General features: G+C 40.3%; 1 protein-coding gene across 1 annotated transcript in view; it reads left to right on the forward strand.

Annotated features, from left to right (window-relative positions):
* Positions 1 to 15,625: 15,625 nt before the first annotated feature.
* Positions 15,626 to 20,962, forward strand: part of Sms (spermine synthase) — a 29,465-nt gene continuing 24,128 nt past the window's right edge. Inside the window, exons 1-3 of the mRNA XM_015487979.2 lie at positions 15,626 to 15,750; positions 18,303 to 18,396; positions 20,244 to 20,308. Of these exons, the coding sequence (XP_015343465.2) occupies positions 15,683 to 15,750; positions 18,303 to 18,396; positions 20,244 to 20,308 (227 nt within the window). The 5' untranslated portion in view covers positions 15,626 to 15,682. The remainder of the gene's footprint in view (positions 15,751 to 18,302; positions 18,397 to 20,243; positions 20,309 to 20,962) is intronic.

Here is a 20,962-nt window from a genome sequence, read left to right on the forward strand (position 1 = left end):
ATTCTAGCTGAAAGCATTGCTGAAGAAACAATTGACTGAGTTGGGCAAGGGGGGGGCGTTGTTTAAAATAAATGTGACTAATTACAGTTTTTAATTTGTGCTTTATTTATACTTGTGAGCCCAACCCACTTATGAGATGGGGCTCCCTGTAGGTAAGGTGACAAGTGCAGAGCATGCTGAGGGCACAGTGTCCCATGGGCACAGGTGGAGGAGGGCCCCTTGTAGAAGTCCTGTGGAGAGGAACAGTGTCTCCTGTTGGACTGGAAGACTGATTAGGCCTATCACAGGCAGTGCCCATAGCTTCCTCAGCCTTGGGACAGGGTGTCATGGCCTCACCCCAGAGCTCCCATGTCATCAGCCACCGCGCTCTTCAACCCTGATTTATGTTAACATTTGCCTTTTGGTGTACATCAAATCTGGCACAAGAGGAAAGCGGGTTTTTTTTTTTTTTTTTTTTTTTGTCAAAAAGGTCTTAAGAGGTTGCTATAGAAAACACTGAACACTATATCTGGGTGTTTTTTTTTTGGTACTAAGGATTGAACTCGGAGTTACTTAACCACTGAGCCACTTCCTCATCCCTTTTCATATTTTATTTGGAAACAGCGTCTCTCTAAGTTGCTTAGGGCCTCACTAAGTTGCTGAGGCTGGCTTTGAACTAGCAGTCCTCCTGCCTCAGCCTACGGAGCCGCTGGGATTACAGATGTGTGCCATCACACCCATCTGAACACTGTATCTTAAATATCTGGAGACAAATATCCTAATTGTTTAGTAGGCCAGAAAAATTAGCTGCTAGATTTTAAAAGACATTCTTCAGTTTAAATTGCTTATTACAGATTTGCTAAAGTCATATGAATAGAGGCATTTGGGCAAATTTTCTATAAGTCAGTTTGGTTCTATGCTAATAGAAAACATATGCATATAAACATAGGTACATAAAAGAAAATTTTAAAACTTAGATTTAAAATTTGCTAGTTTTAAAAGTCAGACTTTTGACCTGATATTGAAAGCACTCTGTTAAGTCAAATTTGCATTTCCAACCTTGAGACCAGGTAGAAAATTTATATCTTAAAGACCATGGGCAGCAAAACTTGTAGAACAAGTTTCTTTTTCAGAGATGGGAAATAACCTCAGATAGAGAAAATGAAAAGCCTCAGTTAGACAAACAAAAACATTTAATTTAAGGGCATAAAATTAAAAGTGAATTCACCAGAAAGAAAAAAAAAATCTTGAAGCCCAAAGAGATTGCAGATAAATTTTGTCCATTTTTTGTTTTGATAGAGGCCCATCTGATGACTGAAGCAAGGACTATGCCCTAGAAATGTTTTTGGTCAGTAAAATGTGTCGCTTTTAGAATTTCTTCCACTGTTTCAATGGTGGGCTGGAGAAATCCATCTTACATGTCATGGGAAAAAAACCCACACACGGAGGGGCGAATGGGGTTAGATGTGGGTTGACCAAACCCTTACTTTGTACCTTCTGGATGAACTTCTCACAGTTTCTTCCAACCCAGTAATGGGACATGTTCTTCTGAAATGGAATTCCCCATGCTAGTAGATAAATATGATGATACAGCCATCAGAATATAGCCTGTTGAAGCCACTTGTCAAGTTAACAAACAATATAAAACAGTTGAACTAAGTTAGCATGCACTTTTAGATTTTTAGGCCATGATGTAATCTTTTTTCCAAACAAAACTGAACAAATGAACAAAGGAACACTCATCAAACCAGTGTAATTGTTGGAACATTTTTTTGTCCTCAGAATTTCATCTTATTGACCAGTACCCAAAAAGCAAATGGCTTAGAACAGCTCACTCAAGCTCCAAGTAGCTTAAATTCCAAATACCTAAAGAGCCCAGGCTGTTTATAGCTGATACTTCAAAATGATCCCTACTGAAAGTCCAAAAACCTCAATGGTAGAGATAAAAATCCTTGCTGTGCACCCTGATGGGTCTACCAACAGTGGCCCATCAATCATCTCTAATAACCTCATTTTCCTCACCAATTAAGCAAATTTTAAGCAGCCAAAGTTGCATCAGGAACGGAAAAAGACAAATCTCCCCAGGATTTAATATCTCCAGGCAGCCGTGGTGGGACCCTTCCCAGGTCATTCCAAGTGCAAATTAGGCTAGTTGTGAGAGGTTTCAGCCCAAAGTCCTTTCCTCCTCAGAGATTGCTGCTGGCCTGAGCTCTCTTGCTCAAGGCAGGATTTTTCTGCTGTCTGGCTTGCCAAAACTGTTACTGGATAGTATGAAATCTCCCCAGGGGAAGAAAGGGGCTAGACCATGATGCTAGGCCATGACACTTGCTGTTTCAGAAATATTTGGAATCAAATTGGTGGGAAAAGAGATTTTATTCAAAGCCAGCTCTGAAGGAAGGTGAAAGAGATGTACTTGTTTTAAAACTTCCATCTCTGGGCTGGGGATGTAGCTCAGTGGTTAAGTAACTGAGTTCAATTCCTGGTACCAAAACAAAACTGTCATCTCTGAACTTCCTGAAAATTAGTAGAACTTTTAAAGGAGAAGAGGCAGGGAAGGTACATAAGGGCAGGAAGATGTAGATAATGTAGATTTACTTAGCCTGCACCTAGACAGGCCTGAGTGGGCAATCTTCATCTCTGCTCCCATCTTCTTTAGTGCCTGTCAAGAGTGGCCAGTTGTGGCCCTTTAGCTTCCTTCTCTCAGCAGAACTTCCTCTTAGGAAGTGGAGCTGGTGACAAATTCAGTCTGTTTCAATACTGGTGATTAAATGCATTTATGTATTAAATCAAACTCATAAGGGGTTGGTAAGAGCCAGTAGCATGTTCCAGATACTGAGCTGACTTGAATCTTGACTTTGGGTAGTTTAATGTGTACCTAAATTCTTCCCTCTCCATGAAGGTGCTAATGATAACAAAAATCCCACACACGGCATTGTTGGGTGGGATGGCCAATAAAATGTTTGGAAGACTGTCAAATAATACATAAAATACTTAACACTAATTGCAATATTTAGGTCCTAGTACTTTGAAATTGTGCCAAAGTGGATAAAGATGCTCAGTTATAAAGAGGTGTGAATTTAACTTACTGAAAGATTTGGAAAGTTCTTCTGGCAAGAGAAGAGGTAGAAAATAATAGTTGGCTTGTTATTCGAAGACTTGTCTACTTTAGATAAAGCACTTTCCTAAGTAATTAAAGCAGAATTTTTAAAGGATATTTTGATTTTTTTTAAGGTATTGCTTAGGTGTTTGTGTTACTTGAGTACATTTTCCCTAGAATGGAAATCTCCAGAAAGAGTCCCAGGCAATTTTTAGGACATTGTAATGTTTAGTTGAAGTCTTTTAGAAACACTGCAGATAATAGTGGCTAAATAAGACTGGAATGAGCATTCCAGATTTCCCTCCTGACCTTAGGGCATAGAGATGAATATAGAATGTTTCTGAAACTTGGTTTAATGAAGAACCCTTTTTCTTGAAGTATTTTTAGGACTCGTGCCTTAAAACAGTAGTGGGGTTTAACATCGGAACAGTATAATGCTGAAGTTGTCCAGTTCTGGAATTTTAAGAAAGAGGGTCATGAGTCTTTCTGTGCATATGTTTGGTATTCCTAAGTGGGGTTTTTATAGTTTTTGGAGGAAGGAAAGACCATATACCATCACCTTAACTCCCTTCGGTATAAGGCTCAAGAACATGATAGGGCTTTTTTTAAAAAAAGCATCTTGCGAATAGTAAGTTGTTAGTGGAGTTCCTTTGTTTAGAAGCATTGGGGCTTGGAGCCCAGCTGCTTGGATTTGAATTCTGACTTCATCACTTACCAGCTGTGACCTTGAGTTGTTAACTTCTCTGTGCCCTTCCTTACTGAGCTGGTTACACTTTGTTTACTGTGTTGAACAGCCACCATGAAAACAGACATACTTGCCTTGTTAACCATCTTAGGGGAAAATCATTCAGTCTTTTATCATTGAGTATTATGCTAGCTATAGGATTTTTGTAGATGATCTTTATCAAGTTCCTATTTTTTTATTTTCTGTGTTCTTTGTTTTTGATTTTTTTTTTTTTTGTTTTTGTTTTTTGGCTAGAATGGGTGTTGAATTTTGCCAAATACATTTTCTGCTTCAATTAATGTGATGCATGTGATTTATTTTTTCCTTTTAGGTTTTTTTTTTTTTTTGTCCTGGAGATTGAACCTATGGCCCCTCTACCACTGAACTACATCCCTAGCCCCTTTTATTTCCTTTTCTTTTGAGACAGGGTCTCACTAAGTTGCCTAAGCTGTCCTTGAATTTGCGATCCTCCTGCTTTAGCTTCCCGCCCCTAATGTGAGTTGTTTCCATTAATTGTCAATGTTACTTATATGTATACCTCAAAAGCAGGAGTCCCAATTATAAGTTATCAGCTGTTTTTTTTTTTTAACATTTAGTAAGTTGTTAACTTAAATGCAGGAAATATTTCTCAAATTATTCTAGTCTTAAGTTCTAAGAAGTCACTTATGGAAATTTAGCTTAATATCTTTGTTGCTTAGGAAAAAGACCTTAGACACAGGGATCAGCAAACTGAAGCCCTTGGGCCAAATTCTGCTCAACTGGCCTATTCTTGTCTGACCTTCCAGCTAAGCATTTTTAAAGGGTTGTAAAACACAGGCACAAACACACAGAGAAGAACCTGTGGTAGTGACCTGCATGGCCAGCACAGCCTGAATATTTTCTTATGTGGCTCTTTATGGAAAGTTGCCACCCACCTTTAGACCATGGAGACTCAGTGATGTTGGTTGTCTGTTTCAAAGCCATCTGGAAAAGCTCCAAAGTACAGATTCCCAGGCCCCCCACACGGCCTTGTTTCTCATCTGGAATCCATCATAGCACATGAGCCTCTCCATGTTTGGGTAGTTTTGACATGTGTCCTTAGCCTTTCTTTGTCTACTCCGGTGGCATTTATTTTTCTTGTGCCTTCTAGGTTCTGAGAAATCTCCTTGGAAGTCCATTCTGAAAAGGCCTCTATGCTGGTAGTGCCATAGTAAAGCCATACGAAGGGAAGGTTGAGGTGCCACCTCAGGGACAGCTCTGATAGAAATGTGATTTTTGCCACCACAAAGTTCATAAAGTCCAAACTATGTAATATTTGCAAATTCTTTGTCATTGTTGATTCATAGTCTGGCACATGCACTCAGGCAGAAACCCTTGAATTGTTCATAGAAACACAAATAGTAGTAGATAGGACCTTCCCACTTAAAGTTAGTGGGAAGAAAGCTGGATATTCATGATGTTGGTGAAGTGCTCAGAAAGCAGATTTTATCTTCCTGGGTAATAAAAGTGGCAATACCACACTTTCTACTTTGGGAATGAAATCCTGCTTTCCTTCTGGACAAAGCTGAAAGAAATGGTTACCATCTGTTTGTGGGCCGGCATGGAACAGGGCCTGCTGCTCTGCAATGAAGGCAGGAAGGAAGGTGGCAGCTGGGGACCCTCTCCACACCTCACCCGAGAATGTGGATGCCAGTGTTGAACTGAAGAGAAGAGCTGGCCTTCTTAAAAGCCTTTGGTCCTCTGACCTCAAGCATTGAAAGTCCCCCCCTCCCCCCACTTCTTTCTGGTCTTCTTTATGGTGCTGTTGTGCTGAGGCTTGCTCACTTTTCTTTGATTTTTGCAGTACTGGTGATTGAACCCAGGAGCTTTCGGGCTGTGAGCTACACCCCTAACCCTTTTTAAAAATTTTATTTTGAATCAGGGTGTACTCAGACTGGCCTTGAACTTGTGACTCTCCTGCCTCAGTCTCCTGCATAACTGGTATTACAGGCATGTGCCACCATACAAAGCCCCTCTCTTATTTCTTTTTTTTTTAGAGACAGAGAGAGAGAGAGAGAGAGAGAGAGAGAGAGAGAGAGAGAGAGAACTTTAATATTTATTTTTTAGTTTTCGGCGGACACAACATCTTTGTTTGTATGTGGTGCTGAGGATCGAACCCGGGCCGCATGCACGCCAGGCAAGCGCGCCACCGCTTGAGCCACATCCCCAGCCCCTCTCTCTTATTTCTTTAACTTCTCCTTCCTGATGGTCATAGTTTGACTGCCTTCCCTCCTGGTTGCTTTGTGGGGCCTGATCCCTTTTCTTGTCCTCTGCCTTGGAATTTATTCCTTCCTCTTCTCTGAAAACTTATTCCTTAAGTTGATGAAGCCCACATTGCATCCCTTGTTACTTTGTGTTGCTCAAATGATTCCTTCCGGGAGATGTCAAGTGGCCTAGTCATTTAGTATCTCATAAATGCACTAACATAGTTTACCTTGCCAGCAAATGAAAGGCAGGCTTTAGTATAGTCTTGTGTTTCTGTGCCTTATTTTCTTAAATTTTGGTTAAATTTTCACATGGGTTAAGTCGAAAGGGTAAGGACAGGGGAGAGGTTGGGTCAGTTGACAGCTCCATCCAGCCAGCTGCCTTCCTTAGTGCTGGATGAAGTAGTTAAAGGTGAATCACAGCCTGGGGCTTGTTTCTCTACTTTTAAAGACTCCTAGTCTTCTCAGGGAAATGGGCTTAATTGGTGTTCTGCTTCTAAACCAAAGGGGGTTTAGGATGGTGTGTCATAAATTACGTTTTTATAAGCCCTACTTTAATTTTGTAAGGAGATTGGCTAATGTAGGATCTAAATTGGTTGTTATTTTAAAGTAGAAAAAGAGAGGTTCTGCCCACTTTCCAATAGGTAGTAGGGGAGGGTAACAGGAGCTGGCCCCACATGTCCATGGGAAATGCCCCTGTAACTGCTTTCCCTTGTGGGATATGGAAGGCAGGGCAGTGAAATAATTAGCAACACATTCCCATTATGCTGTAACTTAGTGTAGTTTTAAGAAATAGTCATTGTGGCTGGTACACTAAACATTCCCATCTGGCATTCCTTAATGCATGTTTGCATGAAAAGAGCTTGGGTGTTATTTCTTTGTTGATGTTGCATGACTGTTACTCCAATTTCAGTAGGCCTTCTTTTTTTTTCTAAAGCTAATTTTTCCTGTTTTGGTTGCTCTTTATAAACATCAGAAACCATGCTCTTAAAGGAAAAAAAACCTCTCCAAATTGTTTATTCTATTGTTCTGTTCTGCATCTGCAGCCATATCTCTCTGCTGTGAGTGAACAGAGAAGCCCAGGACACTGGTTGCAGGTGCTTTAGTGGCAGGAAAGCTGTGAAGGAGCTTGTCAGTGTGTATTTCTAGTGCCTGGGACAACACGTTTGCACAGCAGCTACATGGATACTTGCCATACAGTGATAGGTGGGGTTGGTAAAGACAGCTATCCTTTGCAGTCCCTTTACTTGGTGTACATTGCATCTGAGCTTGTGCCTGGAAAGGGCTTGTGGTGGAGGAAGGGGAGCAAACCAAATTTCTGGGGCTTTCTTGTCTTGCCTTTGTTACCTCTGAATGAGTAGAAATCTGAAGGCTCAGCTTGTTTGACTTTTTTTGGGGGGGAGGCACTTTACTGAGTTATGATTCACATGCCATGTAATTCCATTATTTCACATGTACAATTTGGTGTTTTTCAGTATGTTCACAGAGTTGCATGACTGTCAATTTTATAATATTTTTATTGCCTCAAAAAGAAACCCTATACTCAGCCATCACCCCCATTCCTCTTGGCTTCCCTCATCCATTCATTCCTTCTAGCCTCTGGCAACCACCAATCTACTTTCTGTCTCTTAGATTTTTTTCATATAAATGGCATCTTACATTCTGGGGTCCTTTGTGCTTGGCTTCTTTCTCTTAGCATTATGATTTCAAGGTCCATCCATGTTGAATGCAGCATGTATGTGTATGTTGTTCATTTATGGCTGAATAACAGCCATGGTAAGGATAGACCACATTTTGCTTATCCATTTATAAGTTGATGGACATTTGGGTTGTTTCTGCTTTTTGGCTATTATGAGTCATGCTGCTCTGAACATTCATGTTGGCTTGGGTTCTGTGCAGTGAGATTAATCATCATGCAGCTGTTGTAAAAAGGACTGAATTTGAGAATATGAAACCAAGCTGTTGAAGTAAGGCACGCCCAGAAACCACATGCTTGACCTTCACTTTAATCCCTGGAAATTCATCGGGCTTCTGAATGTATGAGGAGTCTCCTTATGATCAGACCCTTTTTAAAGGAAAAACAAAAATTCAGTCAAGTCTTTGTGTTTCTTATGACACTTAGAATCTTTTGAGTGAATTCAAAAGGTATTCTTAAACTGATCAGGGTGGTGCACACCTATAGTCTCAGCTAATCAGCTACCCAGGAGGCTGAGGCAGGAGGATTGCTCGAACCCCGGAATTCTGGGCCAGCCTGGGCAACATAACAAGACCGCATCTCAAAATATATTCTCAAACCTTGGCTGTAGTGAGCTACCAATTTGGGTGAGAAGGTGCCCACGAGGGATGCTATAGTCTTTTGTATTTTACAGGGGGATTATGCCAGTGATGTTTAACTTTTTAACACACATTTCTTTTTTAACTGTAGATATAGTTTACATGGAATAAATTTTAGTATGCAGTTCTGAGTTTTGGATGATGCTTGCTGTCACGTGACCACAACACCATCAAGATTAAAACATACAAATGGATTTTTTCTTTGGTAGTACTGGGGATAGAACCCAGGGTTAGGGGGCTGGGGAGGTGGCTGAAGCGGTAGCGCGCTTGCCTGGCATGCGTGCGGCCCGGGTTCGATCCTCAGCACCACATACAAACAAAGATGTTGTGTCCGCCAAAAACTAAAAAATAAATATTAAAATTCTCTCTCTCTCTCTTAAAAAAAAAGTTAAAAAAAAAAATAGAACCCAGGGTTACTCTACTACTGAGCTGTGTCCCCAGCCTTCCCACCTTTTTTTTTGAGACGGTCTTGCTGAGTTGCCTAGGCTGGCCTTGAACTTGTGATCTTCCTGCCTCAGCCTCCTGGATTACAGGTGTGATCTTCCACACTTGTCTCCAAATGGATTTTTAAGACAGTTGTCTTAATGACTTCAGACTGAAAGGTCTCTGTTAAGAAAAAACAGAAAGCTGGTTTATGTGTGAAGGAAAATGCCGTATAATCCAAGCCTGGCTCTTGGGTTCTCTGAGCCTGGGGTTTGGGGGAAAAGATGCTTGTTTTTTCTGCTTCCTCTTGAAGGGAGCTGCAGGGTGCCTCTAAGTGAAAGGACATGGAGCTTTGGAAATACCACAGTGGGTCTGTGACATGCCCAGGTCTGAGGAGTGGCCAGTTCCTGTAGTTGCTTAAGAAGGTGGGTTGGAAACAGAGCTTCTGCCATGGACCTTATCACTTCCAGTGTGACATGGTGATAGAATAACAATCACCCCTTGGAGCTTAGATAGCTTGGGCTCCTTGTTGGGGAGAGACCTAGGTGGCAAAGAAGTTTAGGGAGGTGTCAATGATGAGGTGTGGAATTTCTAGCCTTCATAATTTAAAAACAAATATGGTTGACCAGAATGGGAATTCATTCCCTAATATTTAGAAGCCAAGGTCTGCTTGAATAAGAGAGAACTGAAAAAAATGGGAATGAAAATTTTCTGTTTATCCCCCTTCTTTTGTTTGAGGAGATTGTTCAGAAAGATTCTGGCTGATGGAAGGGTAGACTGAATTCTCCATGGAGTCTGATAAGCTCTGGATTAAGGGTGGTGTCCGCACATGAAACTTGACATTGGTTAGCCCTCAAAAAGTTCACATATTGCCTAGCATGCCCATGACTGGAATTTTCCTACCTGAAAATTTTGAGATTGAAAAAGGTTAAAGCTACACTCCAAGGACACAAATGGAGAATTAAGTTTTTTTGTGGAAGTGTGAACATCTCTTATTTCCTTAGTGTAGCCTCTAATAGTAAAGGCAGACCAGGACTACAACTGAAGCTTCTTTTTCTGCTTTTTATCAAGGGTGGTGCATGGTCTCTTGAATTTCTAGTCAACCTGCCTCCCTGAACTTCCTGGGCTAGTAAAGTTGAGTTACTATAGCTAATCTACTTATACATGCAGGGCTGCTCACCATATGGATCAGCAGTTAAATAGCAGTGCAAGACTAGGAGTGGATTGTTGGAACTAACATTATTTCTGGGTTCTGTACAGGAATCCTACAAAGAGTTGTCTCCATTATACGGAAGTTAGGTCTGTGAGTTTGGGGGGAGCAGGGAGGTTTTGGTGGGAGATTTGGAAGACCTTTTGGTTTTTTTTTTGTACTGGGGATTGAACTCAGGGACACTTAACCACTGAGCCACATCCCCAGCACTTTTTTATTTTAGAGACAGGGTCTCACTGAGTTGCTTAGTGCCTTGCTAAATTCCTGAGGTTGGCTTTGAACTCACGATCCTCCTGCTTCAGTCTCGTGAGCCATTGGTATTACAGGCTTGCACTTCCATGCCCAGCCATTTTTGTATATCTTAAGTGGCTGGTAGTACAGGTGGAGTATCCGTTATCTGAATGTTTTTGAGAGAAGTGATTCAGATTTTGTAGTATTTTCTCATATATATGAAAATATATATACAGAGACAGACTTGGATGGGACCCGAATTTCAATGTAAAATTTATTTATGTTTCCCATATATCTTACTCACATAGCCTGAAGGTAATTTTTAGTGCAGCAGCATTTTGACTGACCCATCTCTTGGGGAGGGTCAGGTGTGGAATTTTCAGCTTATGGTATCATGTTGTTGGTGCTCAGGAAGCTTCATATTTTTAAAGCATTTTGAATTTTGGATTTTCAGGTTATGAAGGCTCATCCTGTAACCATTGAAGGGAGCAGAGAATTCATGAGCCTGATTGTGATTTCAGACTTGTGATTGGAACAGAGCCTTGAGCAGGCAGCTGTGTAATATACAGATTTGGACTTCAGCCATCTGGGGCTGATACTCAAGAGTCAGAGGACTGAGGTACTCCAGGAGGGAACTATAAATAGATCCCCAGGATAAAATGAGGCAGGGAGATGAAACTTAGGCCTTCATACTTTTTTCCCTCCCTCCCTCTTTCTGTCATCCCTTCTCTTCTTTTGTTAGGGGTGTATTTAATTTGGACCAGTTGATTTATTCTAAGTTATTGTTGAACAAACAAAGCAGGCAGTGGTCTGGAAATGGGGACATTGCTTTGTTCAGTGGACAAAGGATACATTTTGCTCTGGGAGAGGTCACTGTGTTTCAGAGTACTTTGAAAATCTCGGAGTGATGCACTAGTTATAATACATCATTCTTGCCTGGCCATAGAAGCAAGATTTCTAAGAACTTCTGTCAAACATTTTATTAGCCTAGTTCAGATTACCATGTCTACTTGAAAGTGGTATATTTATCTTTTAGCATTTGGAGCTGCTTTTACATTTTCTTTTGATTCATAGACATTTATGACTTTTCTGTCCTGTGTTCCCAAATTTGGGTATACTCTGATCGTAGGCTCATTTTCATCATGTATAGAGTACCTACTAGTTCTCAAGGGATTGAATTGGCCCCCCTTCTGTCCTTAGACCAACTTGAGTATTGTTTTTTTAATTTCCTTTGACAAGGGGGCATCACTGACATCTAGTGGGTATGGGTGAAGTTGTCCAAGTCTTAGGTCAGTCCTTTATATCATGTTGTCAGTTTCACCCCCAGTATTGAGGAACACAAATAGAACAAGTCTGATTGGTGTGATCATGTTCTATGTTTCATACCAAACCTGAACAAAAGTTGAAGTTTTCATTAATAATAATAATAATAATAATAATAATAATAATAATAATAAGTTTTCAATAATAATAATAATAATAATAATAAGCACTTTCTGGGGTATTTCATGGGTTACCTTTGACTTTGATTAATAAAGAGTTCAGACTTTTTCAGAGCTTTTGTTGAACAGTTTCTATAACTTTTTGGTGACTTGAGTATATTTAGTATAGAGATGGTAGGGGGTTTCTTTCTTTCTTTTATTTTCTTCTTCGTGTGCTAGGTATTGAACCCAAGGCTTCATACTTGCTAACCATGCACTCACTGTACCATGGAGGTACACTCCTAGCTTTTCTTTTTCTTTTTTTGTATAGGATGGTTTAGATTAGCTATTCTCAGTCATGGCTACATATTGGGATTTTCCAGGGAGCTTTGAAAAATACTGGTGTTGGGCTGGGGTTGTGGCTCAGTGGTAGAGTGCTTGCCTATCATGTACAAGGTACTGGGTTCGGTCCTCAGCACCACATAAATGTAACATAAGATACTGTGTCCACCTAAAACTTAAGAATAAATATTTAAAAAAAAATACTGGTGTGGTTGGGTTTTATTCAATTGTTCTAGTATGTGATATTGGAATTTTAATCCCCCAGGTGGTTGTAATGCACAGGTAGGATTGAAAATTACTAATCTAGATATTCTAGAAATTCTGCAAAGATAGAGTGATATGGATGTAGATGATGAATTGATCAAAATGAAATAACTTTTCATTTATGCACAAAACATTGAGTGCCTAGGATTAAAATGATTAAGCAAACCCACTCCGAGCCTAGTGGAACTCATACCTTTGGCTTTCAGTTTTCACTTTAAAGCCCTGATTCTGGAAAAGACATACTGGAGAGTTGGTTCAGCCATAACACCTCTTTCTAGAGTCTTCCCAAGGACTGGGAACATCTGGTTGACAGGGCATGACCTGTTGGAAGGAAGTTGAATCTGAAATGAGGTAGACATTGAACAAAATGGCAAGTTCCCCATAGTGCCCTTCCTGGAGGAAGCAACACTAAGACACCAATAGGGACCAGGCAGCTTCAAAAATGCACTGGGTATGTGGTGAATGAAGAACTTTTTGTCAGAAATACATTGAGATTTGGCCAGTTTTTACTGAACTGAGAATGAGGAGTATAAGTGTAGAAACAAGTAACTCTTTAATTAGCTTTCTTTTGTACCACTTTGTCTTCAGTTTGAAACCTGGCTGGAAGACTCCCTTTAGCTCGCTCAATGGTCCCTTTCTAGTAATTGTGCCAGTGAGAAAAAGGGGATGGCTGCCATGCTGGGCTTGGCCAGCATTCAAGGCCTTTGCATGGATCAAAGGCATCCCCTTTCTCTGGCCTAAGGGATGGAATCCTCTCCCCAAGTCTACCCCTAGGACAGGCTCCTTGTCAACTTCACAGCCTGGTAAGTCCCATGCAGGGTGGTCTTGCCTGGATTTTCCCTTTCACCAGTAGGGGGATTTGTGTTCTGTTTGGTAATTCATAACGTGCCAACACAAACCAGTCATGAGGCCATTTACCAGGAGGGATGATTTGTTTTATACACTTCCAAAACAGAAAACATCTGGTTTAGCTGGGGAGTGATCACATAATTACACAGTGGCTTTCACATTTAGGGTCATTCTACTGGGCTAGGTGTACCTTTTCTTGCTGCCCTATACTCAGCTCAGACACCTGTATGGTAGGTTGCCTTACCAGGCTTCACTGACAACACAAACCAAAACGAACATGTTTATTTCATTTTATCAAGTTTGAAAGAGGGTTTTTTTTTAATTTTTATTTTATTTTATTTTACTTTTTTAGGAAAGTGAAATTCAGTCTTAAATGCTGCATTCTGGAGATATAATTCAGACCTTCCCTTTTAATTTCCTGAAACCAATTTCAGAGGAGCTAAGTGAGCTAGATTATTTTCTGCCAAATGAGTTTCCCAAAGGCACAGTTTTGCTAGAAATGGATGAGAATTCAATGATTCATTGGACCACCACTCATGTGTAGATGCTTAAGTTGTGATGGGTAAGAGATATGAGTTCTGTGCTGACAGTCTATCCCTGATGTGGGGCCTTTTTCCTGAAAGTGGCCTCAGTTCGTTTGTTTTGACTATTATACCATTTGCTCCTCTTTCTTCCTGTGTCTTCTCCTTTTCTGTCTCTCATAAAGACATTCATCACCCACCATCCTGACACTATCTGGCCCTACCCCAGGCTGTTCCTCTCTATGGTTTTAGCTATGTTCTGGCTTTGGTACTGTATTCTGAGAGGAGGAAACTCCTAGATCTCAGGGTGTGTAAAGTTCCTCTGCATTCTCTCTCCTTCCTGTCAAACAATTGCTGGTGCTGCACAGGTCTCAGGGTTGTGAGCCCGTTACCCACTCCTGTTTTGGGGAGCTTGGGAGGCATATTCTGACATCTAGTTTTGTTTTAAATGTTTGTTATTTTTGGTTTTGCTATCCTAATTGCTATCTTTGGCAATTCAGAAGATTTAATAATTATGGTTTCACTACTATTTTTGCTATTGTTTGTTGAACAAAGTTGAAAATACAGATTTTTGAGCTGGGTGTGGTGGTGCACTCCTGTAAACCCAGCTACTTGGGAGGCTGAGATGGGAGGAATGTGAATTTGAGGCCAGTCCAGGCAATATAGTGAGACCCTGTCTTAAAGAAAAAGACAAACAATTTTTAGTACATATAGAGTTTGCTTAGAGCTGCTATAACAAAGTACTGTAAATTCAATGGCTTAAAACAACAGAAATTTTTTCTTTCAGTTCTGGAGGCCAGAAATTGGAGATCAAGGTGTGGGGCAGGGCCATGCTTTTCCTGAAGGTCCTAGGGGAGAATCCTTTTTAGCATCTTCTTACTTCTTATGGCTCTTGGCTTTCCTGGACTGTGGTCTTTATCACTGCAATCTCTGCTTCCTCTTCATATCGCCTGCCTTCCTTTTCCCCTGTGTCTTTTCTTCTGTCTCTTTTGGCACAGAGCTCTACTTTGGGGGACAGGGTATGAAATGGGACAGGGTTGGAGGGAGGGAATACCTACAACCCAGCAGTCTATCCCATATGGAATTGTTCAGTGTTTACTGTTCAGAACTATATTAGTGAGCATAACAGTTTCATTTCTGTTTTTCAGTTATATAAGCAACACCTGGGAAATAAAATTGGAAAATTTCAAGTCATTGATAATACCCATCAACAGCAGATGGGCATCCTCTTTCTGGCTATGTTTCCTTATTAATTCATTTAACCTGAAGTGGGAGCTCCTCTCTATATTTGATTTCTGGTTATGCTGAATATTTTGTTATGCTATCTCTAGTTAGGTTGAATATCTTTCTGTATCCTTGACAAAGTTCTTGGTGGTCATCTTTTGTGATCTTCTTAGGTAACCAGGCATTCCGTGTAGCCTTTCCTCACAGGGTGGAGAACATTTCTAGCTCTTAACACAGGGGTTAAGAGATGCTGACAATTCTCTTTTCTTTCTTTTCACTATCTCTCTTTCTTTTTTGTGGTACTGAGATTTGAATCTAGGGTCTCACACACTGAACTGTATCCTCAACCCCTTTTTTTAACCTTTATTTTATTTATTTATTTTTATGTGGTGCTGAGAATATAACCCAGTGCCTCACATCTGCTAGGCAAGCGCTCTACCACTGAGCTACAACCCCAGCCCCATACCCTTTTTATTATTTTGTTTTATTTTTTTGGTACTAAGGATTGAACCCAGAGGTGCTTAACCACTGAGCTACATTCCCAGCCCATTTTTAATTTTTCCTTTTGAGACAGGGTCTTGCCAAGTTGTTTAGGCCTCACTAAATTACTGAGGCTGGCCTCCAACTTGCAGTCCTTCTGCCTTGTATTCTGAGTAGCTGAGATTACAGGTGTGTGCTACCATGCCTGACTGTTCAGATTTCTTGTCAGGTTCAGTCATCAAACCATGAATCATTAGCTTTTCTTCTGAATGTTTCTTTCTTACCATTTTCTTTCCTCTGTCTTATAGCTGATGGTGAGACCATTTTAAAAGGCCTCCAGTCCATTTTCCAGGAGCAGGGGATGGCAGAATCGGTGCACACCTGGCAGGATCATGGCTATTTAGCAACCTACACAAACAAAAATGGCAGGTGAGCAGCCTCAAGGGCTCTTATTTCATATTGGAACTTTTAAGGAAGAATAAAGATAGGAACAAAGTGGGGGCTGGGGGTGGTATCCCTTGACATCTTGTAGAGGGACTAGAATTCATTGCTTCTCAACCATGCCTGTACATCAGAATCTCCTGGGAGAGTCTTCACAAAATACCCCTGCCCAAGCATTTCCTGCAGAGATTGAGGCCACTGGGCCTGGACATATTTGTTTCTTTAAATCCCCAGTGATTCTTCTTTTTAAAAAATATTTTTAGTTGTAGATGGACACAGTACTTTTATTTATTTTTATGCAGTGCTAAGGATCAACCCAGTGCCTCACATGTACTAGGCAAATGCTCTACCATTGAGCCATAAACCCAGCCCATTTCCAGTGATTCTATTATGTGTTAGGACCAATAACCCCTAACAGCATAAGCAGAGTGAAGTGGCAGGCAGTGATCTGGAGTTGGTTAAAACATATTCTTCGGTCCCCTCTGCAAAACTTTGTCTATAAGTTGCTTGACAGGAAGCTGAGATGATCCAAGAGTTCATATCTTTGGTGGTGGTATAGATTTTTAGATTTTATATACTGTATAGATTAGTAGTAACCTATTTTCCCAATAGTACAAAGTACTAAAATTCTACATGATTTCCTTAATGCTCCACTTTCTCTCCCTTCTTTGTTTTTCTATTAAAGGAAAGTAACCACCTCCAGAGGTCCAGAAGGAAAAGGTCGTTGAGATGAGAAAAAAACTATTTTTTGAGCCCTTCTGCTCTTTAGTTATTCTCTGTCTGTCTGGTCTACCTCTAGGGCATTAACTGGTGTTCTTTATCCTGATGCCTCTCAAAGACTAGCATGCCAAACCTAGACTTGCATTCTAACTATGTGGCCAGCCTCCCTATGTGTGTTCAGCAGATGCCTCAAATGTTTCTGAAATGAATATTTCTTCCTTAAGCATGGTCCAAAGTCAACACCACCACCAATCCTTTCTCTATCCCTCATCCTTCTCCTCCATGCTTTGGTCCAGTTAATGGAGAGGCTCCCAGAAGAAGAGGGGCTCTGCAACTATCCTCCAGCTCCTGCAGACTTGCACTCAGCTCCTCCCAATTGCTGCCACCTCACACTGTTTTTACTGTGCTCATCCTTTGGAGACCATAGCAAGTCTCTGCTACTTTGGTGGGCACTTCTTCCACTCCCAGGTGAAAACTTCTCTCCTACCATCTCATAGACTTTTGTAGCCAAGTCCTCCTGCCGTGGTTTTAAAATCTTCTACTATAGGCACAAATTCCAGTTGTGCAGAGGACTTAGAGTCCTTCCCAGAAGGAAGTTTTTAAATGACAAGAGCTATTTTCATTTTTAGGAGTATCCAACTTTGGCTTTGGTATTGGATCCTACCTTCCAGCATTCTCTGTATTCATGCTGGAACCACCTATGTGGTTAAGGGACATATTTCTCTATCTTTGATTTAACCCCAACTCCTCTGCTCCTTAGTGCTGTTGCAGCTGCTGGAAAGGAAAGATGATCAGCTCATCTATACTCATGTAGGTATAGATGAGCTTGTGGTGTCTGGGCCTGAACTTGATTTTGGAGCCATTTTAAGGGCTGAAGGTGAAAATGAATTGGTTTTATTTAATTTTTAATCCAAGCCCATTGCCTGTATTCTCTGAACAGAATTTCTTTTAATTTAGCATTTTTCAAACATTTCTTAAACCACAACTTATAGTAAGAAGCAATTTATTTCATAACCTGGAAATGCACATCTGTGTATATTTCATACAAATATATGCATATAATCAACAAGTTTCATCAGACATATATTACTGCATGTGTTATACTCAAATTTATTTCATTAATAAAGGACTGATCAGCTCCACTAAATCAGGTGTAAGAGAACTTTATTACCCCTGAATTGCATAAGGTTGCTTTCATATATTTTCAGATATTCTTTCTTAAACAACCATTTTTTTTTTTTAATCTTTTGTACTGGCGATTGAACCCAGGAGTGCTCTACCAGTGAGCTGCATTCCCAGCCTTTTTTACATTTTCTCTTGAGACAGTGCCTCACATAGTTGCTGAGTCTGCCCTTGAACTTGGAATCCTTTTTTCTTGGCCTCCCAAGTCAGGGGCAATCTTAGGTGTGTGCCACCACACCCAGCTTAAACAACTCTTTAAAAATATAAATCATTCTAAGCCTGTAGTCAGGACAAGGAACTCTAAGGGTTTACTGGGAGAACCCCATTTGCCCTTCCCTTTCCTTCCTTACTGTACAGCTGTACTCTATGGAATCACCTGGGGAACTACTGAATCACTTTTTGGGCCCAAGAACCAGTTTGGAAAGCCTTAGTATTTGGTGACACCCTCTAAATTTTCCATAAGTGATTGATAGCTTGCTCTTCAAGGAGAGGCCCTGAAAAAGAAAGCCACAGAGTTAAACGTATAATTCAGGGAGAAAAAAAAAAGAGCAGTGGTCTTTTTTTCTAGTTGGGGTGGCCTCTTTTTTCCTTTGGTTTGCCATGATATGATTCCTAACATTTCTAACTTTCTTTTGTAGCTTTGCCAATTTGAGAATTTATCCACATGGATTGGTGTTGCTGGACCTTCAGAGTTACGACAGTGATGCACAGGGCAAAGAAGAAATTGACAGTGTTGGTTTTTTACTTTTGTTTATCTTAAATTTTTTTTTCTAAAATTTATTTAAGGATCATAAAATCCACTTGGCTTAATTTAATTAAACTCCCCTCCCCACAGATAAGTGGTTTTGGTAGAGAAAATAGTTGTTTCTTAGTTGGTTTCACTTCCTGAGTTGGTGAAGGCATTCCTGCTCTGCCTGTCTGACAGGGTCACAGTGTGGGGGATGCTGCGGCAAGGCTGCACCATGTGGAAACTTGAACCATTAGGAATGTTAAGTGTTTTGTTTATGATACTCATGATATGGATAACAGGGCATACGTAAATCAATAATAAGAGTATGTATTGCCTGAGATTGCAGGAAAATTCCCAGAATGAGACCAAGGATACAATGGAGACATGCCATGGAGGTGTTTCAATGTCTCACAGGATGGTGTTATTCCTCAAGCCTAAGCAACAAGAAATATTTATCCCATGGTTAACAATTTACACTAGCCCCCTCCCCCCAACCCCATCCTAAAGCCACAACCTGTACAACAGCATAGCTACAGAAAAACAATTGCTGTGCCAATAGTATAAGGACCACCGTGTGTAGCTTATGGTATCCCCTGGAGGACAAGAGGCTAATAAAAATACATTCACCAACCAATAGACCCTCCTTTGCTTTACGCAGAAATTTATGATGAAAATGGAAAACACATAGTTAATATAAATGACAAATGGGTTGAGGTGTAAAGCCTGCCCTTTAGTTGAAGATTACAAAGACATAAGAATTGGTGTGCTTTGACCAAGGATCAAGAAAGTTCTTTAAGAAAGCAGTTGAATAGCTCATATGAAAAAAAGAAAATTACTTTGGAAATTAAAAATAGAATAATGTAAAATTAACATAGATATATTTTAGAGGCACTTCAGAGTAGTAGGCTTTTAAATAAACTAAAATCTACTTTAAGTGTGTTTTACTGGGATTTTAGTTTAGAAGTAAGAAAGCTTACCAATAATCATAAGTATGCTTTAAAGTTAAAGGTTAATGAAATAATTATAGGTATGCTTTAAAGTTAGAAGTGAATAATAGGTCAGGATTCTTGTAGTCTTGTTGCGTTGCCTAGCACCTAGTGATTGAGGTGAAAATGTAAAGCTTAATCATGATTGTCTAAGGTTACAGAAAAATATTTGAACAATGTACTCAATATCTTTGGTAATCAATATGTGTCAGAAAAGATTGTAATTCTTATAAATTATGTAAATCAAAAAAGTTTCGGGCTTGCTTTGAAGCTATCCATTAACTACCTGAAAAAACACCTGTAAAACAGGTATAAAAATAAAGGTCCCTCCAGGGACAAAGAGATGTCTTCTGGAGGTTGCTCGTAACTTGCAACCTGTCCTCCCAACTCTTCTTCTTTCGCCAATGTCACTCGTCCTTTGGGACCACCCTGGACCCTTACCTCTCCCCCCGCCGGGGCTGGACCTCAGCACTGAGTATGAGTAATGATTTTACTTTCCACTGGAGAAATTATAGAATTTTTTTTTTGTGTGGTGCTGGGGCCTTGATGTGTGTTCTAGGTATGCACTCTACCAAATGAGCTATATCCCCAGCCTAAAAATATAGATCTTTTAACCAGGATTTTATACCTATAATATCCTTTAGTCTTCTCCTTCCCAGTTATTTTGTTGTTAACTAAGTTAAAGTCAGTGCCATGAGTTAGTTGGAGTGGAAGTATGGTATTGGGCCATAGCTAGAGGGGGCAGGTGTATATGCCAGTATGACATATTTCTGTCAACCTGGCCTCAATCCTTTTCTCTGTCACTTAGTTGTTATCTACAGCTTATTCTATATACCCATTGATTTATTTGCTTTTAATTGTAGCTTTTGAACAAAGTAGAAGAAAGAATGAAAGAACTGAGTCAGGATAGTACTGGGCGAGTGAAGCGGTAAGTCCACTCTTCGGTGTTCTTTCATATTTGCTTAAATCAAAATGGCATTGTTGTTCCCAGCAGTGTCTGCTTAAGATGTAGAAGAGACCAAAGTTAATGCTGGCTTTTGGCAGCACTATGAATTAAGCTTCTGGGCCCCCACACTAAAATAGGACAACATTTATATTTAACACACAGTAATGGTGGGTAGTTTTGGTACATATAGTGAAACTAAAATCTAGGAACTGTATAAAGCAGAAACTCAGGTAGAGCTGTCACCTAAGTCAAAGGGGAAGCTAGAACCTCCAAAAGAGAAAAGGGTGTGTCTCTGCTCAGGGTTCTGGAGTCCAGAGTAGAATTAAGCAGTTTTAAGACATTTCTGGTAGGATAGAGTGATAAAAAAAAATTTACTGGAAGCTTTCAAGTTAGGAAACTTTCCAAGATACTAAGAATTGAGAGGCCACCCATCATCAACTACCACAGGTAGGCTGTTGTCAAATAGTGATGAAGAAAAAGAACCTTTTCCTGTCTAGTCAGTTAGCTAACAGATTTTTTTCCATGCTGGGGATCAAACTCAGGGCCTCTAGTATGCCAGGCAAGTGTTGTACCATTGAACCACACCCCTAGCCCTGCATGTGGTGATTTAAAGTTAAATAAACAGTTCAGTTCCTC

This window comes from Marmota marmota, unplaced genomic scaffold, assembly GCF_001458135.2.
Source record: "Marmota marmota marmota unplaced genomic scaffold, marMar, whole genome shotgun sequence".
NCBI lineage: Eukaryota > Metazoa > Chordata > Mammalia > Rodentia > Sciuridae > Marmota > Marmota marmota.